Raw genomic sequence first — 23800 nt, 5'->3', positions numbered from 1 at the left:
CAGCCCATCTGCGCTGTGCATTAGACTGAAGAACGCTCTTGGTACACTTACCACCACATCTCCTTCCTCTGTCAAGTGAACCTTCATGTAGACCCCCACTATGGCCTCCTTGGGGAGTTCACCATACTTGGTGTGGACCATGGAACATTTGACTGAATGACCATACCTGGATCTGAAATGCGACAGCTTGTTAGAATTGTTTGCCAGGCTTTACTACAGATGAAAGCCCTCTTGGAGAATTCACACCTCTAAAGAAGGTGGGAAAACTCAAACCCTGAGGGAGCCTGCCTGCTGCTGTCTGGGACTAGAGATGTGTGAGAGAGACTAGACAAAGGATTTATGGACCATTAGTTGCCAAAAGGATGCTTCCCAAAGAGCAGATAACCATGTACTGCTGGGCCAACCTGGTGGACAAGTCCCAGCATAAAGTTCAGGTTGCCCAGTTGGAGCTCTGGTCTATTTACTTCAAAGCTCCGATGGGGAAGGAATTCCCAGCAACGAGGGTTGCCTACAAAATCAGACAATGTTCACAGTGTAGATCTGGGACACAGTAGAAGTTGAGGTTTTTTGACAGGAACACAGAATAGAGACGGCCTCTGCTTCCAAAGACAAGTTTCCCTGGTCAGGCTACAGACCTTGGCCTTTGTTCAAAACTGGGGTTAATTTCACACACACAATTCCATTGTACTGTTTGTTTCTGTCTGTGGCGGCAGGAGGAGAGAAGCTAGGCAGTTTAGATTAGAAATAGAGAAGAGATGATTTTCAGCTGAGTACAGATGGAGCTCAGCTCATATACAAGACAGACTTCATTCCTGCCCCTCCAAGAAGAGCACAGTGCACACACAGTAGTCCCTGTAACTTTTACTTCCAAGTCCATGTTGTCCCTTCTCCCATACTGACTCAACAGAGACACCAGGTCTGTTTTATTTCTACCTTGGGAAAGCTGGAACTAGTTGGAACTAGGAATACTCCGTAAGAAGAAAAACAACCTGAATATCATGGGCTCCTGTTCTTATGGAGGCCAGACCGAAAGTGTTAGCAAATAAATGATGATGCCATTGCTGGCCCCATTACTGATACCTTTTTTCTTTTCCTTTCCTTTCTTTCCTTTCCTTTCCTTTCCTTTCCCTTCCCTTCTCTTTCTTTCCTTTCCTTTCCTTTCCTTTCCCTTCCCTTCTCTTTCTTTCCTTCCTTCCTTTCCTCCTCCTCCTCCTTTCTTCTTCCTCCTCCTTTCTTCCTCCTCCTTTCTTCTTCCTCTTCTTCCTCTTCTTCCTCTTCCTCTTCTTCCTCTTCCTCTTCCCCTCCTCCTCCTCCTCCTCCTCCTCCTCCTCCTCCTCCTCCTCCTCCTCCGAGATAGGGTTTTTCTATGTAGCTTTGGTTTTTCTGGAACTCTCTCTGTAGACCAGGCTGGCCGCAAACTAACAGAGATCTGCCTGTCTCTGCCTCCCAAGTGCTGGGATTAAAGGCATGCGCCACCACACCCAGCTTTGACCTCATATGATACACGAGTCTCGAATGGGAGGGGAAAGTGGGTGGTGCCTCCTGCAAACCCAGCTATGGTCTTTTTCTGCTTTTCGGGTCCTGAAGTTAAGGCCAAAGCACAGGTCTCAGTGTAGATCTGTCCCATGCCAGTTGTGAGACTCGTACCAGATCAAAGACAGATGTTTGACTAGCTGCCTGAATCCTGGCTTCACCACTTCCTACTCACATAACCTTCAACAAACAACTTCATCCTTTGGTGAATCTTAATTTTCTCTCCTGAAAAACAGGAGTGATAACCACAGCACCTTTAGGGATAGATAGCTCAGTGCTTGGTGCTAAGCATTCTGTCAACATTAAGTATGACTTAGTAACAGTTCATGTAACACTGGCTTACAATAACCCTGAGACTCAGAAACCACTGACTACTAAGCATAGGTTTAGAGAATTCAGATCCCTTGACACAGACCCAAAAGGAGTGAGCAGAGTAGGATTGGAATCTGGGTTGGAATCTGGGTTGGACTGACTGTGAGCCAAGCTCTTACCTATATACTAGAGCTTGCTCCTATAGGTAGGGCAGTCTCCTGAGGAAGCTGAGTCTAAAGGGCCCAGCAACCATGGACTTCTGCCATAGCTAGAAAATCCTTCCTGATTTTCAAAAGTCTTTTAAAAAGTACGGTGGACCTAAGGAAATGAATGGCTGATGTCCTTAAGTAGCTGTGGGAATGAGAGGCCTGGATAGCAAACTCAGGACGTCCCTGGGCTGCCTTACCCCCCACACCCAGCATCTAGAGTTGACCCTCTGCACCTCTGCCCCTCCCCAGCATTTCTGACTCCTGCACACCCATGTCTGACCATCCTACCAGCTAAGGATCCAGCTTACTTGACTTTCGGGCCCAGCAACTTGGGGAGGCTGTTTTCTGCTTTGTTGATCTTCCTGTGGAAGGTCATTGCGGGTTGCTCTCTGGCTTCCTGGAGACGCAGAAGTTTTAAGTAAGTGAAGTCTTGTAGAGGATATGATTTGATCTGGAATTCCTTAAATCTCTCCTTTGGAGACATTTCTATGAGGAGAAAGCACAGAAAACACACCAATGGGCCTTGTGTGGTGTGGGACAGTGGAGGAGCACCAGAGTTGCCTGCCTGAGCTCTGGTGCATGAAGGAAGGTGAGGAGGAGGTGTGGGGCTGGACTAATCCCAGCACTCGGGAGGAGTGCAGGAGGAGTCCTTCAGACTTTGAGGCCAGCCTTCTAGGCTAGCGGAGACTACAGAGTCAGCGACGAAGAGGAGGGAAAAGGAGGGAGAGGAAGAGGAAGGCAAGTTCCATAAACTACCCTTCCTGGTAGCCCTGTGTTAGATTTTTATTACACCTAGATAAAGAAATTAGCTTATGTAGGAGAGACGAGATTAAGAGCAGAGAATTTAAATTGCCTTCTAAAAGACTGACTCTTAATTTGAACTCAATGCTATTTGATTCAAAGCTCCCTTCTTCTTACTAAGAGATCACATTTGGGGCTGGAGATGTGGCTCAGTTGGTAGTGTGTGCAACCAGCGTGTGCAAAGTTGAGTTTGAGCCCCAAAGACCCATGTAAATCATTGGGCATGGTGGCTTGTACTTACTATCCCAGCCCTGGGGAGGGACAGACAGATCCTCAGGGCTTGTGGGCCACACAGCCCAGCCTACTTGGCAAGCTCTATGCCTTAGTAAGAGACTCTGCCTCAGAAAACAAGGTGGGCCAGTGTGGTGTCTTGAATACGCTTGGCCCATAGGACGTAGCACTGTTAGGAGGTGTGGCCTTGTTAGAGGAAGTGTGTCACTGTAGAGGTGGGCTTTGGAAGTCTCCTCCCATGTGCAGGCTCTACCCATTGCAGAAGAGACACTCCTCTTAGCTGCCTGAGGATGCCAGTCTCTCCTGATCTCAAGATGCATAAATCTCAACTCCTTCTCCAGTACCATGTCTGCCTGCATGCTGCCATGCTTCCTGCTATGCTGATAACAGACTGAACCTCTGAAGCTGTAAGCCGGCCCTAATTAAATGCTGTCCTTTATAGGAGTTGCCTTGGTTGTGGTGCCTCTTTATAGCTATGGAAACCCTGACTAAGAGAGCCAGACTTGATGGCTCCCACCTTTTTTTTTTTTTCTTTTCTTTTTTTTCGGAGCTGGGGACCAAACCCAGGGCCTTGCGGTTGCTAGGCAAGCGCTCTACCACTGAGCTAAATCCCCAACCCCCGATGGCTCCCACCTTTAATCATCCTACTTGGGTGGTACAGCCAGGGGGAATCTCTATTTCAAGTTCTGAAGACAATAACAGTCGGGAGAAAGAATCACTTTTCACAGTGAAAACAAACTACAGGAGTTCATGAACACGAACCCATCCTTGGAAGACTCCTTTGGCCAGAAGAGGAAGGTAAACATGGGGAGGTGGCAGTTGAGAGCACTTGTTGCTCTTGCCGATAATCCGAGTTCGACTCCCAGCACCCACAAGGTGGCTCACGACTGCAACCCCTCCAGTTCTTGGGGATCTGACATGCACACAGTGCACATACATGTATGTAAAGTTTTTATAAAGGTAAACACATACAGGGAGCCACAAAGAACAAACCACGCTAGAACACTGACTGAGCACAAGAGGAACGGAACACCAAACACTGCAAAAAGCAACAGAAGCGCAGGAGTTACTGCACAGCTGTCAATGACAACTCTGGAGCTCAGGAACATCATTCTCATGCCTGCCTGGGACTGCAGCTCTGACCTCTGTGGGCACCTGCATGCATGGGCACACACACACTCACACATGTACATACACACATACATAATGCATACATACATACATCATGCATGCATGGGCATACATACATACATACATCATGCATGCATGGGCATACATACATACATACATCATGCATGCATGGGCATACATACATACATACATCATGCATGCATGGGCATACATACATACATACATCATGCATGCATGGGCATACATACATACATACATCATGCATGCATGGGCATACATACATACATACATCATGCATGCATGGGCATACATACATACATACATCATGCATGCAAGGGCACACACTCACATACACATACATACACAAACCATGCATGCATGGGCATACATACACTTACATACATTCTCCAATAAAAAGGTACAGTCTAGTGGATTGGATTTAAAAAGTAAACTGCACCTATTTGTCGCCCCCGGGACAGGGACCTCGCCATCAAGGACAGAGGCGACCAGAGAATGAAGGGGTGGAGAGAAGCACTCCGAAGAGATGGAACTAGTAACCGAGCGAGCGGCAGCTAGTCTGGCATGCTCACTGATAGCATGAGTCCCTAACGCAAACAATGGGGAAGGTACCTGAGGCTGTCCTGTGACTCCCACGTGACGCTTGTCTGCCGCCCACATTCACGTACACAAACACACACACGTGTGTCAGCTCTCTAAGTCTCAGCCTGTAATCTCAGCACTGGGGCTGGAAATGGGAGGATTCCTGGGGTCTGGAAGCCGGCCAGTCGAAACCAGTCTGCTGAGCTCCAGGTTCAGGGAGAGATCCTGTCTCAAAAATTAGGGTGCTGAACAATAGAAAACTCTGATGTTGACCTCTGCCCTCCATGTGCATACCCACCTGTCTGCACTCTTATGTTTACTCACTATACAAAGTACTGGAAGAGGACCCGGGGGGATGACTCAGTGGTTAAAGGCACTTGCTGGCAAGCACAAGGCCCTGGGTTCGGTTCCCAGCTCCAAAAAAAAGAAAAAAAGAAAAAAAGGGGGAAAAAAGGCACTTGCTGCCACACTGGATGACCTGGGTTCAGTCCCTGATGGAATGAGAGAACCAGCCTCCAGAGGTTGTCCTCTGACCTCCACATGTACAAACGACACATGAACACAAACCTTTCGCTTGGAATTCTATATTGTATTAACTATTTTTTTATTTCTGTGAGAAGAACAGTTGGCTGAAGTAACTTAGGGGAAGGTTTGTTTTCTGTTCCAGTGTGAGATGGTGTCAGCCATCTCGGTGGAGAAGGCACACAGAGCTTATAGCAACCAAGACACATCTGGGACTCCTCACACTCCAATGGGTCAGAGAGTAAAGACATTCACCAGGGGGGGGCAATCCTGTACCCCGGGGTCTGTCCCACCAGTGGCACACTTCCTCCGACCCCGCCCTACTTCCTACAGGTTCCATAGTCTTTCCCACCTGTGCTACCAGCAAGGGAGACATGAGTTTGTGGGAGGCCACTTCATATCCAAACTGCCACATAGATACAGAAATTTCCTATTCTTTTTTTTTTTAAGATTTATTTATTATATATAAGTACACTGTCGCTGTCTTCAGGCACACCAGAAGAGGGCATCAGATCTCTTTACAGATGGTTGTGAGCCACCATGTGGTTGCTGGGAATTGACCTCGGGACCTCTGGAAGAGCAGTCAGTGCTCTTAACCACTGAGCCATCTCTCCAGCCCAGAAATTTTCTTTTCTAAAGGAAGCTGAGAGGTTAGAGAGATGGCTCAGTGGTTAAGAGTACTTGCATCTCTGATAGAAGGTACCCACATTGTGTGGCTCATGCCTGCCTGTGACTGCACTTCTTACCTCTGTGGGCACCTGCATGCATGGGCACACACACACACATGTACATACACACATACATACATGTATACATACATACATCATGCATGCATGGGCATACATATATACATACATCATGCATGTAAGGGCACATACTCACATACACATACATACACAAACCATGCATGTATGGGCATACATACACTTACATACATACATACATACATACATACATACACAATGCATACATGGGCACATACACACTCACACACACAAACACACGTAGATCAAAAGCAAGTCTTCTACAAAGGTAGATGAAAGTATTCAGCCACAGAAATGCTGAGAGAACTTGTCACCAGGGGCTGGATGGATTCTCAGCAGTTAGGAGGATACACAGCTCTTGCCCTTACCAGGCTGCTCATAGCCACCTCTAACTCCAACTCCCAGGGACACAGCGCCCTCTTCTGGCCTCCACCAGCACTCGGACACACACCCCCAAACAGACACACACTTGAATACACATAATAATAAATTACATTTTAAAGGTGGAATACAAGGGGCCAGAGAGATGGCTCAGTGGTTAAGAGCACTGACTGTTCTTCCAGAGGTCCTGAGTTCAAATCCCAGCAACTACATGGTGGCTCACAACCATCTGTAATGGGATCTGGTGCCCTCTTCTGGTGCATCTGAAGATAGCTACAGTGTGTGCATATAAATAAAAAAAAATAAAAAAAAAAACTTTTTAAAAACCGTCACCTGGGGCTGGAGAGATGGCTCAGTGGTTAAGAGCACTGACTGTTCTTCCAGAGGTCCTGAGTTCAAATCCCAGCAACCACATGGTGGCTCACAACCATCTGAAGTGAGGTCTGATGCCCTCTTCTGGTGTGTCTGAAGACAATCGACAGTGTACTCACATACATGAAATAAATAAATCTTAAAAAAAAACATTTAATAAAAAAAAACAAACCGTCACCTGATGTTAAATGTTGTGGGTTGTTGTCTCTATGCAGGTGAAGGCAGGCACAAGATAAGGCAAGGCCTGTGATTGGGCAGTGAAAAAGTAAGGTGGACACAGAGTTTGGAGAGAGGAGAGAGGAGAAAGAAGAACCAAGATGGAGAAGGGTAACCCAGATCTGTGTTATGAATATTTCATAAGGGGTGGATTTTTAATAGGATAATTTGTCTTATGTAGGTGGGCAGTTTATATTAATCGGTTCAGAGTTTATTGTGTGGACATTTTGTAGGGTGAGGATTTACTGATATAAATCTGATTGATATATTACAAGCTTATTGAGTTTTGGTTTTAATGGGTTATTGGGAGTTGTGACAACAACCACAGCGGGTGGATGCAGGGACTGTGAACAAGAGCTCACAGCAGAGAGTCGCAAGAGGGCTACTGCTGCTGGGCCCAGAGAGTAGCTGGTGTAATGTGGGGCTAGCCTTGGCTGTGAGATCGCCGCAAGGCCCAGAGAGTAGCTGGTGTAATGTGGGGCTAGCCTTGGCTGTGAGATTGCCGCAGGGCCCAGAGAGTAGCTGGCGACAGCTCAGTTGAGACGCTTTGTTTGATAAAGATGAAAATACTCTGCAGATGCCATATGGCCCACTGGAGCCAGCAATAGCGTGGGATGGGGCTTTTTGTTTTTAATGTTTACCACTACAAAATGCATTTTTAAAAAAAGGGCCAATAAGACAATAAGAGGGAATCATATAAGACATGCAAAAGGCAGGGTTACATAAAAGAGGCCAGACAGGAGAGACAGAAGAGATAGAAAGGTGGCAGATTTGAATCTTGGTTCTTTTTTTTTTTTTTTTCCGGAGCTGGGGACCGAACCCAGGGCCTTGCGCTTCCTAGGTAAGCGCTCTACCACTGAGCTAAATCCCCAGCCCCTGCAGATTTGAATCTTAAACATATCACATGTAAATATTTTAGACATCTTGGGAAAGGCAGAGATTGTCAGATTGAATTTAAAAATGAATAAAAGTAAGGTTCAACTCTATGTTGCCTTTAAGAAGCTTATTTTTAAAGGGCTCTTGACGCTGAGCGGTGGTGGCGCATGCCCTTAATACCAGCATTCAGGGAGCAGAGGCAAGCAGAGCTCTGAGTTCGAGGCCACCCTGCTGTACAGAGTGAGTTCTAAGACAGCCAGGGCTACACAAAGAAACCTTGTCTGGGCAAGGAGGGATGTGGCAGTGACACTCACTGTGAACCTGTAACCTAAGTTCAAGACCCCCATAGTGGAAGGAAATAATTAACTCCTAAAACTTGTTCTCTGATAGGACATGCCCTTCCCACCTAAAATAAACAAAATGTTTAAAAAGATTAAAATAGACCCATCTTAGTGACCACAGATACAATGCTTGGTAAAGCGCTTCCCCACCACACACAAGTCCCTAGGGTTTGATGCCCATTACCACAAAAATCAAAAACAAAACAAAACAAAACCGAAAGAGAGAAAGAAAAAGAAAAAGCCATCTTATTTTTATTTTTATTTTTTTTTTTTTGGTTCTTTTTTTTCGGAGCTGGGGACCGAACCCAGGGCCTTGCGCTTCCTAGGCAAGCACTCTACCACTGAGCTAAATCCCCAACCCCAAAAAAGCCATTTTAAATACAAATATACCTAAGAAGTAAACACAAATGGATAGAAAGGAAAATATCAAATAATATTAATCAAAGGAAGCTAAATTAAACAGTATCAAAAACATAGATTTTGGGTAAAGAGTGCTACCACAGACAGGAGAGTTCATTTTAGGTCAAAAATGTAGCTCGTGGCAGACCTGCCTGGTCTGTGCAATCTGGAGTTCAAGGTCTAGCACCTCAAAAAAAGTTCATTTTTCTTGTCTTGAGGTCAGTTCTGTGGCTCCCCAGGACCTTGAAGTCAACCCATGATACAGAGGGGGCTGTGGAGAGGCAAGGAGGAGAGGGAGAGAGAACACGGTAGCTGGAGAGTTCCTCAGCTCTGAGTTCACAGCTGACAGAGCAGACACTCAGGAAGGACGAGGACACTTGAGTAACATTCACAGCACGCTGCACCAAATAACAGCATATTCTTTTCAAATGCAAATGGAGCATTTACCAAGATAGATTGCTTTCTGGGCCAGAAAACAAGTTTCAACACGTTTGAAAGGACTCAAACTGTACCGAATTTTTATCATAGAAATAATACACAGAAAGATAGCTGGGTGGTCCCCAAATCTTTGGGAACTAAATAACACCTCGATTAATATTCAGTGGGTCAAAGAAGGACTCAAAAGAGAAATGTAAAAATATTTTGAACTGGGCCATAATAGAAACACAGCATATCCAGATTTGTTCAGTGCAGCCTTGTGTCTATGGACTGGCACTGAGATGAGGGCTGACGTCCTTTTGGTCTGCCCGCCACCTTGTAATGATGGTGACAAGTGTCTACCCTTTATTCATGCACCCAGGGAGTGGTCTATGAGTTTTGTATATTCATTTGCTTAATATCCAAACACTACTGTGATACTGGGAACGTCATTTACACTTTACAGGACCTGAGGGTGCACAGGGAGACAGAGACAACCATTTGTCCAGTGTCACACAGGACCCTGGGGTCTGAGCTTCGGCTCCTTTTTGTTTGTTTGGTGGTTGATTTGGTCTTTTGAGACAGGGTTTCACTGTGTAGCCCTGGCTGTCCCAGAACTTACTCTGTAGACCAGGCTGGCCTTGAACTCAGAGATCTGTCTGCCTCTGCCTCCCAAGTTCTGGAATTAAAGGCAGGTGCCACCACCATCTGGCTCAGTAGGCTCCTGGTGGAGATCCTGTCTATAAGGAGAAGCCTAAAGACTTGTACTAACCATCAGTCACTACTATGTGAGGCAAACCTTGCTCTGTCAAACTCCAAAATTCTCTTTGCCATACCCCACACACCCATATGTACTTGTCTCTCCTGCCCACCCACCCACATTAGCTTCAGCTGTGATTACAGAACACTGTCCACATCCACCAAGTGACCCTTGGAGAGGCTGAATTATAATCTCAAGGACTGCTGGAAGGAAGTTCAGGCTGACACTTGGCAAAATGTGCAACCCCTGAGACACTGAGAATGTCTGCTGAGGGCTGGGGCCTCTTTATCCAAATGTGTATATCACTCACACACACACAAACATCCACATTACACACACACAAACACACAAACTCACACACACATACACATACCATACATACACATACCACACACATGCACACTTACACACACACCACGCACACACATACAAACATATCTTTCTCACACACACGCCACAGAGCCACACATACACACACACAAACACACACATATATATACAGACATCTCTCTCACACACGCACACACACACAAACTCACACACATACACACACCATACATACACATACCACACACATACATGTTCACTGACACACACCACATACACACATACCATACATATCCCCCCCACACACACATACCATACATACACCACACACACACACACACACACACACACGTTCTTGTGGACAGAACCAACATGACCTCAGAATCAGGAAGCCCCACCCTGGCAGATTCTAGGTGCTTTCTTTCTGACACTGCTCGTATTCAACAGTAGGAATCGGGGTCTGAGGGAGGCTGGAGCTTTTGACAAACATGAAAGCTCTTGGCTTTCTCTCAGTAAGCTGGGCCCGCACTCTGCCGGTCTCCTGTTCTTAGTTTCTATATGACCCTTAACAAGAGTCTCTGTTGTGATGACAATTCTTAGTTGCCAACTTGACTACATCTGGAATTATCTAAAACCCCAAAATGGAGGGGCACACCTATGAGGGACTTTGCTTAATTTGAATTAGGAAGACCCACTTCTAATCCGGATCTTTGAAGTAGGAATACATGCCTTAATTCAGATCTTTAGAGGTGGGTTTCCACCTCTAACCTGGGCCGCACCTTCTGCTGGAGGTCTTTTAAGCACATGGAAGAAGGAAGCTTTTGCTCTCTGCCTGCTTCCTCTCTCCTCACTAGCAAGACCATTCCTTCTCTGGCATTCGAGCCTACTTCTCTGGGATTCCAGCTGAGACCTCCAGCCATGTGGACTTAACAGCTGCTGAATTCTTGGACTTAATGTTCATAGACAGGCATTGCTGGACTAGCTAGACCACAGCCTGTATGCCATTCTAATAAATCCCCTTTCTAAATATATAGGGAGATTCATTCTATAATTTGTTACTCTAGAGAACCCTGACTAATATATCCTTCATCTGAATCACACTTAAGTATAAACAGCCTAACTACTGGGTGTATGCAGAATTCAATGAATGACAGCAGCCACTCATGGCATCTGTGTGAACTTACACGGGTGCCAGAGAACACGCAGAAACAATCGTATCTTAGGACATACCTAAAACCATCCACAGGAGCAAAAGCACGAGTGTCCATTAACTTTGTGAGTCCCTCTGAATATACGCAAGATGCCTGGGAACGTGGAGCTTAAAGTCTAGGGAGACAGCTATTTAACAACCTATTCAGATTCAGTGTATGATTTCCGTGGGACAGACACAACGGAAGACAAATCCAGCAGACGCAAATGGGGTATGGTGAAGAAAATGCTGCTTCAGCATGGGAAGTCTGGGAGAATTCTCTGAATAAAGATGCTCTGGTGAGAGGCAGAGGAGATGTGAGAGGCAGAGGAGAGCTGGGGAAAGGTGGGCTGGGGTGCGTGAGGCAGGAGGAGCGCTTCCGTAGAAGAACGGGGTGAGAGGGAAGGGCAGACTGCCGGCAGGCAGGCAGGACTCTTCGGTTCTTAGAAGAGCATGGTCAGAGCAGAGGTCCACACGTTTGTGCACTGGGGACTGGAGCCAGGAAGGGACCTAGGGGGCACACCTTTGCCATACCAGCTGTGCTGTCAACTGCCAGATGTGGCCACGTGACCTACCATTGTTATGAACTCTCAGAGGCTTGTGGTCCAACAGCTCCAGTTGCTGCCAGACCCACCTGTAATAGGTACGGCAGGTCCCCAGGTCTACCATTCGCAGGATTTCACAGTTGCCCTGGACACATCAAGGGACACAAGCAAAGGGTTAGAGCTGGACACTCGAGGCGGGCCAGGCTTCGCCCTCACCTGACCCCATTTTGTATTATTTGCTTAGTACATGGCATTCGAGGTGTTCTCCTTGATAAAAACATTATCGCCACACCCAAAAATTCAAACGCTGTAGAAGCATAAAAACTAAAATACAGTACTGACTGACACTGACCAAAGTCACCACCAAGGATAGAATGAGACACTTGGTGGCCCTGTGAACTGCAGGTTGCACATCCTGTTGCTACTGATGCTCCCTGACTTGTATAATTAATATTGTAGTTAATTTCTAATCTTGGACATGGGGCTGGAGGGGTGGCTCGGAGGTCAAGAGTACTGGCCACTCTTCCAGACGGGTTCGGCCACCAGCAACCACACAGCTCACAACCGGCTGCAACTCCAGTTCCAAGGGATCTGGCGCCCTCTTCTGGCCTCTGCAGACACCAGGCATACACATGATGCACTTACATACATGCAGACAAAACGACCTCATACATAAGACAAAACAAAACAAACACCTTTATTTAAAAAAGCAAAAGAAGGGGCTGGGGATTTAGCTCAGTGGTAGAGCGCTTACCTAGGAAGCGCAAGGCCCTGGGTTCGGTCCCCAGCTCCGAAAAAAAGAACCAAAAAAAAAAAAAAAAAAAAAAGCAAAAGAAAAAAATCACCTAGGTTTCCAAAGAAAGCGAATACAATGAATGATGCTCACCTTTGGGTCACTGCAGCAGGTGAAAATGTGTATTAACAGAAAGACAGAAGAAGAAGAAAGGGAGAGGAGAGGGATGGAGGGCGGAGGAGGGGGAGGAGAAAGTGAAGGGGGAAGGGAGTAGGGGAGGGGGATGGGAATGAGGGGATAGGGAGGGGGAGGAGGAGGAAGAGAGGAGTATGTTAGCACACCCTTAATTCCAGCACTTTGGAGGCAGAGGCAGGAAGAGCTCTATGAGTTCAAGGCCAGCCTAGTTTATACCAATTTCAAGGCAGCCAGGGCTACATAGAAAAAATTTGTCTGAAAAGACAAACAAAAAGAAACCCCAGTTACACTTCAGGCCAAATATTATCCTATGTTATTGCTTTTCTTCCTATGTGTGTACATGTTTGTGTGTGTGCTCCGCCCTGTATGCCGTGTATGTGTGTGTGTGTGTGTGTGTGTGTGTGTGTGTGTGTGCATGTGTCTGCATCTATAGACCAGAGGATGTCATCATGTATCTTCCTCATTCTCTACCTTACTTTTTAAAGATCTATTCATTTATTTTATGTATGTGAGTACACTGTCGCTCTCTCAGACCACACCAGAAGATGGCATTGGATCCCATTACAGATAGCTGTGAAGCCACCATGTGGTTGCTGGGAATTGAATTCATGACTTCTTTTTTTTTTTTTTTTGAGCCAGGGTCTCTCACTAAACTTGGAGCTCTCAGATTCATTACATTCCTTGACCAGGGAGCCCAAGGCTTCTCCCTATCTCTGTCATCTCAACATACAGTTGAGTTAAAAAAATTACCAGATGTATGTACTAATATTATTCCATTTATACGAGGTTCAGAGGCTGGTAAAAGTACTCTGTGATAGGACTGGAAAGGTAGCTCAGAGGTTAAGAACACCAACTGCTTTTCTAGGGGACATGGGTTCAATTGCCACTCCTACACGGCAGCTCACAACCATCTAGAATTACAGTTCTAGGGGATCCAACACCCTCTTCTTGACCTCTACACAGGCACTGCACACATATTGCATAGACATACATGCAGGCAAATCACCCATACACATAAAAATAAATTTCAAAAGTAGCCTGTGGTGATAGTAGGAGTGTTTTTGGGGAAATTTTGAGAAAAGGCACAAGGCTGTCTTCTGGAGACTGGAAATGTTCAGTTGATTTGGTGATGATTGACAGGCGTAGAATTCCTCAAGAGAAATGATTCAGATTGGAAATTCCACTGCATATGTTACACTGTTACACTTCAATAGCGTTTTTACATTTATTTAATTCTATGTGTCTGCTTGTCCGTATATGCACCACACACATGCAGGTACCCTAGGGGAGCCAGACGATGTTGTTGGTTCCCTTGGGAGGAGTCGTGGGCAGTTCTGAGCTTCCTGAAGTGGCTGCTAGGGACAGAACCCAGGTCCTCTGCAGTGCTTAACCAGAGCCCTCTCTCCAGGCCCCAGAAAGCACTCTTTTTTTTCTTTTCTTTTCAAGGACAAAGCCTTGTTTTATTTTAATGACTGGTCCATGTGAGGCCACAGCCAGGTCACTATGTACAGACATGAGGTCTCTTCCTCCTTGGACAGAGTCTTGATGATCTCTTCTTTCTTGGCTTGGAGGCGCTCCTCCCGGCGCTTTTGTGCTTCCTTGGTCTTAGATCTGCGAGTCTCAGCCTGGTCAGCCAGTAGCTTCTGCGGGCCTGGTCTGCCTTCAGTTTGTGGATGTGCTCTGTGTGAATCCACTTGTTTTTGAATACATTCCCTTTGACCCTCAGGTACAGGCTGTGATAATATGGCAGTCAATCTTCTTAGATTCCCAATGTCTCCTGAGAAGCCAGTGCAGGATCCTCATCCTTCTCATCTAGGTCACCTTCTCGGGCATCCGAGCGTTGGCAGTACCCTTCCTCTTCCCTATGCCCATATGCCTGCCCTTCCCTAGGGCCAAGGTGCTTTTCTGGCAGTGAGCCCCGGAATGGACAGTCATGGGCTTCCAGATAATCAGCCCATCTTTGGTCAGCTTCCTGACCCGCTGACGGGAGTTGGCATGGGCGTTTCCGTTGGTCTCATTGGGGTCCAACCAGACCTCCTTTTTACCACAGTGGAGGACACTAGAGCCAAGCCTCATCTGTGGCCTGAACATACTCACGGCTGCGAATGCAGCATCGAAAGACCAGAAAGCATTTTCTAAGAGATTCAGATTTGGCCATTTCTAATTCGTCAGCATTCACTATAACAGGTCTTGTTTACAACAGAAGAAAACCATCCATCTTTCCAAAGTCCCCTTATCCAGTGACCCAGTTCTGGGTAACGATCTATGAAGGGAAAACCTAAAAGCACTAGGAAAGTTATGGTCTTTCCTTGTCTCCCATTTTAACCCAGTTCACTCACAGACTTTGCTTAAATCTAGATGATGTGACAAAATGGCCGTGTATACCACTTGCAGTGGGTTTCTACGCCCTGCACAGCAAGCAACTGTAACCCGCACCTTATTTTTTTTTTTTTTTCAGACAGGGTCTCACTACATAGCCCTTGCTGTCCTGGAACTCACTCTGTAGACCAGGATTGCCTTGACCTCAGAGGTTGGCCTGCCTCTGTCTCCTGAGTGCTGGGATTAAAGGTGTGGGCCACCACTGCCAGGCATCTTTTAATTCTATGGAGCCCACTGAGTCAGTCCCCAAGGGCTGCAGTGCTCCCCCGGGCAGGCAGTGGGATGGTACTCTTCGTACTCTTCGGGCATAGCCTCCTTATTTGCTTTGGTCAATTTCCTTAGAAAGGAGGCTCGTGATGGCCTGAGTGGAGACTTTAAAAAGCCACTCTTAATTCCTGCTCTTCTGATCGTGAGAGTTTGGATCAAGTCTCCAGGCCGAGTGTGGTAGCATGGGCTTTAGTCTCAGCACAACAAAGGGGTGAGGCAGGAGGATTTCAAGTTTGAGGCAGGAATGGGCTACACAGAGAGACCCTGCTTTTAGAAGAAACAAGAACAAAGCAATCCTAGCACACTCAAGGTCCTGGGCTTGAATCCCAGCAGCAGAAAGAAAAAAGTACTATGTTTCTTTTTTAAAGATTTATTTATTTACTTTTATATGAGTACTCTATATCCTCAGGCACACCAGAAGAGGGCATCGGATCCCCTTACAGATGGTTGTGAGCCACCATGTGGGTGCTGGGATTTGAACTCAGGACCTCTGGAAGAGCAATTAGTGCTCTTAACCACTGAGCCATCTCCCCAGCCCTGATATGCTCCTTTAATGTCCTATCTTTATAGAAATCTTATCCTTTTCAAAAATGTGCTTATATTTTATATAAATATATATTATTGTGAAGGTATCAGATCTCTTGGAACTAGAGATACAGACAGTTGTGAGCTGCCATGTGGGTACTGGGAACTGAACCGGGGTCCTCTGGAAGAAAAGCCAGTGCTCTTAACCACTGAACCATCTCCTAAGCTTCAGCTATCTTACCCTTCTTAATAGGAACTCTAAGAGACACAGAAGAGCAGAGCTAGAAGACAGCTTCTATTGGCAAAGGAGCAGACACCCCATAAGCCTTTGCTGTATGCTGGACCCTGTCCTTGGGGCTCTATTCAACATTCAGTCAACAAATTCGTCTCACCCAAGAAATGCAGATCCACGAGAAAGGATTCCTCTTGGGAAATTCTCTTACAGCCCTTTATTGCATCTGGTGCTTGCAGAGAAAGGTCCACCAAGCATGTGTCCCCAAGTGACTCAGAATGGATCCATTATGGGCCAATAACTGAGTTTGAGATCCCAGTAGGAATGCTATTCCCCAACCTCCCTCAGGAGAAATGAGCCGCTGGCTGCTGGCTTCAGCCTCTAGTGGCAGGAACACAGGAGTCAGGATGCTGAGGAAGTCTGAACAGGCAAAGAGCCAGCTACACGGCAAACACAAGTGAGACAACAGAGAGAGCAGCCCTTCCGAAGAGCAGGGTTCCAGCTAGAGGGCACATGGGATCTGGCATGCTTGTGGCCTGCTCTGAATTCTTGAAGAAGCCACAGATAAGGACTGTCATATAAACCTCGACGTTAAAGTCTAGATTTTAGTAAAGCACTGTAAGGAACAAACCTAGTTCCACTGCTGGCCCAGGGTGCTCTACCTGTAGCCACACTGTGGCCTTGACACTCCTTCCTCAGGAGCCCCAACTCTCCTGGAGTCACCTGTGGCACTTAAGTCCCATGCAGGTTTTGCAGTGAACCAATCTTTAGGGAAAGACAGGAATTTCCCTTTTAAAAAATCCTCAAGGGGGCTGGAGAGATGGCTCAGCGGTTAAGAGCACCGACTGCTCTTCCCGAGGTCCTGAGTTCAATTCCCAGCAACCACATGGTGGCTCACAACCATCTGTAATGGGATCTGATGCCCTCTTCTGGTGTGTCTGAAGACAGTGACAGTGGACTCATATATAATAAATAGGGGCTGGGGATTTAGCTCAGTGGTAGAGCGCTTACCTAGGAAGCGCAAGACCCTGGGTTCGGTCCCCAGCTCCGAAAAAAAAAAAAAAGATTAAATAAATAAAATATTTTAAAAATCCTCAAGGGATGAAGCAGAGACTGAGGGAGTGGCCAAACAACAACCAACCCAACTTGAGACCCATCCCATGGGCAAGCACCGATCCCTAACACTATTAATGCTACTGCTATGCTTGCAGACAGGAGCGTGCTGTCCTCTGAGAGGCTCCACCCAGCAGCTGACTCAGGCAGATGCAGACACCCACAGCCCAACAGTGGATGGAGCTTGGGGGCTCGCTCTTATGGAAGAACAGGAAGGATTGTGGGCCCCGGAGGGGAAAGTACGCCACAGGAAGTCAACTAACCTGGACCCCTGGGACTCTCAGAGTCTGAACCATCAACCAAAGAACACACAGGGGCTTAAACTTTCCTGCACACATGTTGCAGATGTGCAGCTTGGTCTTTATGTGGGTTCCAAACAACTGGAACGGAGGCCGTCCCAGAAGCTGTTGCCTGTGGAGGTTCTGCCCCGACCTACACAGCAGGAGTTGCTGATTCAGCTATGTCTGCCATCACAGAACCTGGTGGGACTTCCCTGCCGAGTTGGGAGTTCTGCTCTTGGCCTGATAAGAGATACCTGTGCAGAGGAATGGAAACCTACACCACAATAACACTTGATTTCTTTTTAGTGTTGAGTAATATTTCATTGTCAAGATATATCACAATTTACAGATATATATATATGCAAGCATGGGATGACTGACGTCATCAGTCACACTAGGGGGTTGGGCTTATGGTTTTTGCCTTTATAAGCCTGCTGCTTTGTCTTGGCTCCATTCTTCTCCTTTCCTTGTCCTTTAATTCCCAGACTCCCATTCGAGGTACCTATGTGGACTGGTGGTCACGGGTGGACTACAGTTGCCTGTATGTGGGATATGTTCATCTAGCTAGGATGCCTTGTCTGGCCTCAGAGGGAGAGGAAGAGCCTAGCCTCACAGAGACTTGAAGTGCCAGGGTGGCAGGGATATCCAGGGGACCCCACCTGCTCAGAGGAGAAGGGGGAGTAAAGGGTTGGGGGGAAGAAAGGATTAGGGGTGGACGACCAGAAGGGGGGCAGTGAGTAGGGTGTAAAGTGTAAAATAAATAAATTTAAAAAAAGTACTCTGGTGTGCTTCAGAATTCTTGGAGTTTTGTTAACTACTTACAAGCCCTCCCTCCTGGACTTTTGGATTTAATAGTTCTTGGATGGCAGGCCTGAGAATTTGCATATATATATATGTATATATATATAAATTGTGATATATCTTTTTTTTTTTTTTGGTTCTTTTTTTTCGGAGCTGGGGACCGAACCCAGGGCCTTGCGCTTCCTAGGTAAGCGCTCTACCACTGAGCTAAATCCCCAGCCCCGATATATCTTGACAATGAAAGATTACTCAACACTAAAAAGAAATCAAGTGTTAAACAATTCTAGGGGTTGGGGATTTAGCTCAGTGGTAGAGTGCTTGCCTAGGAAGCGCAAGGCCCTGGGTTCGGTCCCCAGCTCCGAAAAAAAGAACCCAAAAAAAAAAAAATACAATTCTAAAATGCAAACTTCTAAGTAGAAGCCAATCTTACTCTATGAGCCCAACCTATGGCGTTCTGGAAAAGACAAAGCTATGCCAACGACAAAACCAGACCTATGATGCCAATGACAAACCAGACCTATGATGCCAATGACAACACCAGACATATGACCTGGCTGGGAGGTGGGGCAGATGCAGGCGGAGCAGGGTGGTTTTAGCACAGTACAATTATTATGTATGGCACTATGTTGATACAGGTTACCAATTACTTGCCAATACCCATAGACTGTCCAACTCAAGGAGGCTGTCCTGGAAAGCTCCATATAGTCCAGGCTGGCCTCAATTTTCTCAGGTGCTTGGATTGCAAGAGTATAGCCATATGTCACTGCACCTGGAGAAGACTTTGAGGTTTGGGGTTTTCTCTGTTTTGTTTTTCGAGGTCATGTCTCATAGCCAATCATGACCTCCAACTCCCTAGATAACATAAGGGTGACATTGAACCCCTGGTCTTTCTGCCTCTACCTCCCAGTGGTGGGATTAAAGCTGCCACTGTACCTGACAGAATCCCAATTATGGCAGCTGGGTGGGTGGGACAACGTTTAGGAGCCCTGGAGTGGCGGATGAACATTAACCAAGGTTTCTTGTGCTTAACAAGTTATCTTTTAGGGTTTTATCTTATTTCTTTTGATTGCACACACATGCACTTGCAAAGAGGTGAGAGAGAGAGAGAGAGAGAGAGAGAGAGAGAGAGAGAGAGAGAGTGTGTGTGTGTGTGTGTGAATAGAGTTGCTATCTGAGGCTAGAAGAATGTATCAGATCCCCTGGGACTGGAGCTGGGTTCATGCACTTGCACAGAGGTTGTGTGTGTGTGTGTGTGTGTGTGTGTGTGTGTGTGTGTATGAATGCTATCTGAGGCTAGAAGAATGTATCAGATCCCCTGGAGTTACAGGTGGCTGGTAGCCTTTGCAAGAACAGCCGAATCATCTCCCTAACACATCTTCTTTAAAAAAAAAAAAAAAGATTTTGAATACTAAACTTTTATTGCAAGACTTTTTGAAGTCAGTAGTCCCATTTTACAGATGAATAATTGAGGAGAGAACAGAATGAAAGCCATTTTATTGGACCATGGTGGTGCCAGTGGGTGGTCCTGTAACCCCAGCCTCCCAGAGCCTGAGGCAGAGAACAAGAAGTTTAATGTAGTTCCTTTTGAATGTGTAGAGACTGGAAGCCAGTCACTTCAATTCCAGCTCCTTGCAGCAAAGGTCCTGGGGCTCTTTGGGTCCCACTGATGGACGTGCTTACTGAGGCAGAGCCTGGGAAGGGCAGTGAGCCACTGGATTGTTCTGGACACTGGCTGTGTGAATGGCTTCCTCTTTCGACTGCGCGTCAGGCATTTGCAGTTCCGGTTTCCCAGCCCTCCATTCCCCCACAGATCTGCTACCTAACAGGCCTGAAGTAAATCCCCTTTGCTCTATGATAGCCAGCCTTGCTCCGTGTGGGAGAGGGGACGGCCCCTGAACAACAATGCTCCCCCTAGTGGTGCTGATGAGCTTAACAATGGGGAAGCATGCACTTAGCGCGTTCACGTACACAAGTGTAACCCACGTAAGGAATGCATTAGGCCTGGCGTGAGGCACAGGACTCCTCAATACTAGAGACAGGAACATGAAGAGTTCAAGGCCACCTTGGGCTACATATGGAGACCCTGTCTCCGAAATAAAAAAAAATGGTGGATGTACAAAAATCTCTAATTAATAAAAACTAGCTTTTAAGAAGGGATGGGGGTGTATGTCAGTGATAGATCCCGTGCCTGCTCTGTGCAGAGGCCTGGGTTCAAACCTCAGCATGGCAAAAATAGGGGGTGTCAAGATTACTTGTACGGGAGAAAATATGCACACTTGCCAGAAATTCCACACATCCTACCAGTTGTCAGCTGCTTTTGGAGTTGTGTGACCTCCTTCCTCGCCAGTCCACCCTCCCAGACCACCAGGATCTGGCGAATGCAGCTGAACGCACTGTTTCCCTTTGCATCTCGGAGGCCGTCTGTTACTGGATGGCTCTCAGCCTCCCTTGAGGCTTCTCGTGGCTTTCCCACATGCTTGTCAGTGGCATAAGTTCTTTGGCGACTCCGGTAACAGAGGGCACCTGTCACAGCCCAGACGGGGAGGACAGAGGACAGACAACTCCACTTCCACCATGTGAATGAATCCCAAGGATTGAATTCCGGTCGGCGGGCTTGGTGGCAAGCTCCTTTACTCACTCAGCCATCTTGCTGGCCCGAGATACTTTTTGTATTTAATTTTTCCTTCTTAGAATAGCACGGTCCCGGGTTACCGAAGGCACCAATCATTTTAGATTTAGGCAGAAGTTTCTAAGCTCAGGGATTCCTGGTTTGTCCCACCTGCCTGTTTTGACCCCCTCTTATTGATGTCTGAAGATCTGGTTCATTTGTCTCCTCTTACACACTCTGCCCTGTCAAGCTTGGGTCTCCTTTTCCCACCAGGTCTTCAGAACCAATGACTGCTTGGCACACAGCGGGCACTTGAAATAGCACTCATTTAATGAATATTTATTAAGTGTCTTGTCCCACCCTTAATCATTCCATCGGAGGGAGGGGCCTCTGCTCATTTCCATTTGATGTCTGTGTAGTCAGAATGGAATGGAAATGTTGTCTGGAGTCCCTTTCCCAAATCTGTCTGGTGTCACCTCATGGCTGCAACTCAGAGGTGGAGGGGTGTGGGAGAGGAGCGGCCCCTTCATACTTCCTTCCAATTTACAGTGAGCTCTTGGGAGTTTCATTCTATTCAGGTCACTGGTCATCATAAAAGGCCTTCTTTCTCACCCTCTCCCTCATGATTTTCTAGTCCCCATTGAGATGAACTTTAATGTCTTTTCCTTCTCCAAAGTCCCAAGACAGGCTACAGGGAGCACTCCTCCCACAGACGAGTCACTGCGTGCTCCGTCCCCGATCCTGCGGTGACACTGCCTGCTTGAGGACAAATCTGTTGCTTTCACGTTGTGGGACTGCAGCGTCCTGATGCTCTCTGTCAATATCTTCCCCCAGTAAACTCAAGGCCTGGACAGGAAGTCAGTGTGCTGCGTGTGTGTGGTTCCACAAAATGAATCGGACCGGTTTTCGGGCTCTGCTTCTGTCTGAAGCCTCTGGAGTTGCTTGTGGGAGCTACATGAGTCCCAAAGAGCTCCTGCTGTTATCTCATGTCTCCTATGTGGGTGTTCTAAAATGTCTATAAATGCGGTTATTATTTATAAAGTTCAGTTAAAAATATATCATGTTACCTATTGTTATTAAAATCTCTTTGTTGTTAAATATCGGCCTGTGCCCGTCCAGATAGAGCACACCAAACCAACACGGTCCCACGTGGAGAGATTTAATGGGAGAACAAGACAAGGGGAAGGGGTGAGAGAAAGAAGAGGAAAGAGTAAGAGAGAAGAGAGGGCAAGAGGGGGCAAGCAGCCCCTTTTATAGTGTCAGGCACAGCTGGCTGTTGCCAGGCAACTGTGGGGCGGAGCATACCTGGCTGTTCCCAGGTAGCTGTGTGGGTAGCGCTTAGACAGAATACCAACATTACTAGCTCATAAAAATGCCTGAAAATGGTTAGGGATTTAGCTCAGTGGTAGAGCGCTTGCCTAGGAAGCGCAAGGCCCTGGGTTCGGTCCCCAGCTCTGAAAAAAAAAGAACCAAAAAAAAAAATGCCTGAAAATGCAACACTCAACTGGAGACGGCCCACACAAGCCAACTCCAGGGCATGTCGATCGTGTGTACACCTTGGATCTACAGGTCTCATCTTCCCCTCAGCTCCTTCAGGAGGTTCCTTTAAAGCCTCCAGCCTTGCAGCTCCCCTCTCCAATCCTTGGAAATCACTTATAAATATCTCTTGGCACTTGTCAGCTTTGACTGTGCTGCAGGTCCAGTGGAAGAGACAGAGAAAATGAGCCTCCCCATCTTTGCATCCTACCCTGGACCAGCATAGGCTTGGCAAAAATGCACCAAATATCTTTGGTGACTTGTGGGTCAATTCCAGTCCCAGTTCTCCAGAAGGGCTTTGGAGTCAGACAGAGCTCGGTTGAGCCTTGCCCCCTCCACTCCACTCCATGACCGTAGACAGCTATATTCTTGTGCCTCAGTTTACTCTTCTGTTAAATGAGAACGAGGGCTGTACCAACCTTTGGGAGGTTACTGTGAGGCTAAAATGAGACACGAGATGTGAAGCATAAATGAACTTAGCCGTGGTTACAGCTATCCATAGTCTACCGGACTGAGAATGTTACACGGGAAGCTTCAGACACCCAGATTATAAGTGTGAAGCTGTACACCTTTCTGAGTACCGCACACGAGTCTATTTCTTGCCAGCCTTTTCTGTTGTGCCTGGGACACGAGACATGACCAGTGTGTTGTATTCATGCCGTAGGCACCGCCTGCCTAGGAGGCTTGTTAGATCTCTGAATTAGCAGCTCTTGATGGTTAATATACCACCGTTCATATGTCAAGTGACTGTTTTACTTAACAGTGGCCCCAAAACACAAAAATTGTGATTTTTGTGATATAAACACATTTTCTATAAATTTCATCTTACATCATTATAAAAAGGGTGAGGATATGGTACTTCCGTATTTAACAGTTGTTTTATGATTACTTAGTCTCTTCCCGTGTCTAAGTTATGACTCTGAATATAGGGATGTATGCAGAGAAAGACATAGCCCATAGAGTTAGGCCCTACACTCATTTCCCAACATTTGAGGTGGACTCCCATTCCCACCTCCAACAACAGGGGTGCACTGTACATCCCGACCCCCTGAGGCACAGCGGCCCCCAGAGGCACAGCTCCCTGAGCTTTGCCCCATAGACATGAAGTCAGAGCAAGGAAGGTCGGAAAAGTCTGAGTGTTGCATATACTGGAGAACAGGTTCAAACATGTCTGCCTGGAGAGGGTTTCAAGTTAGGCCTGCTC

General features: G+C 46.8%; 1 protein-coding gene and 1 pseudogene across 3 annotated transcripts in view; both read right to left on the bottom strand.

The window, feature by feature from the left end:
• The window catches only part of Cnbd2 (cyclic nucleotide binding domain containing 2), a 65690-nt gene that overhangs the window by 9304 nt on the left and 32586 nt on the right, over positions 1-23800 (bottom strand). For all 3 annotated transcript variants that reach the window (XM_087651097.1, NM_001304368.1, XM_087651096.1), the window contains 3 exons: positions 11957-12071; positions 2363-2540; positions 52-172 (listed from right to left, as the gene is read on the bottom strand). In XM_087651097.1, the coding sequence (XP_087507223.1) occupies positions 52-172; positions 2363-2540; positions 11957-12071 (414 nt within the window). The remainder of the gene's footprint in view (positions 1-51; positions 173-2362; positions 2541-11956; positions 12072-23800) is intronic.
• Positions 14227-23635, bottom strand: LOC147995772 (large ribosomal subunit protein eL19-like; annotated as a pseudogene).

Source organism: Rattus norvegicus, chromosome 3, assembly GCF_021556685.1.
Source record: "Rattus norvegicus strain SHRSP/BbbUtx chromosome 3, alternate assembly SHRSP_T2T, whole genome shotgun sequence".
In the NCBI taxonomy this organism is placed as follows: Eukaryota; Metazoa; Chordata; class Mammalia; order Rodentia; family Muridae; genus Rattus; species Rattus norvegicus.
Note: the sequence above shows the minus strand (reverse complement) of the source record. Positions and strands in the feature narration are given on the sequence as shown.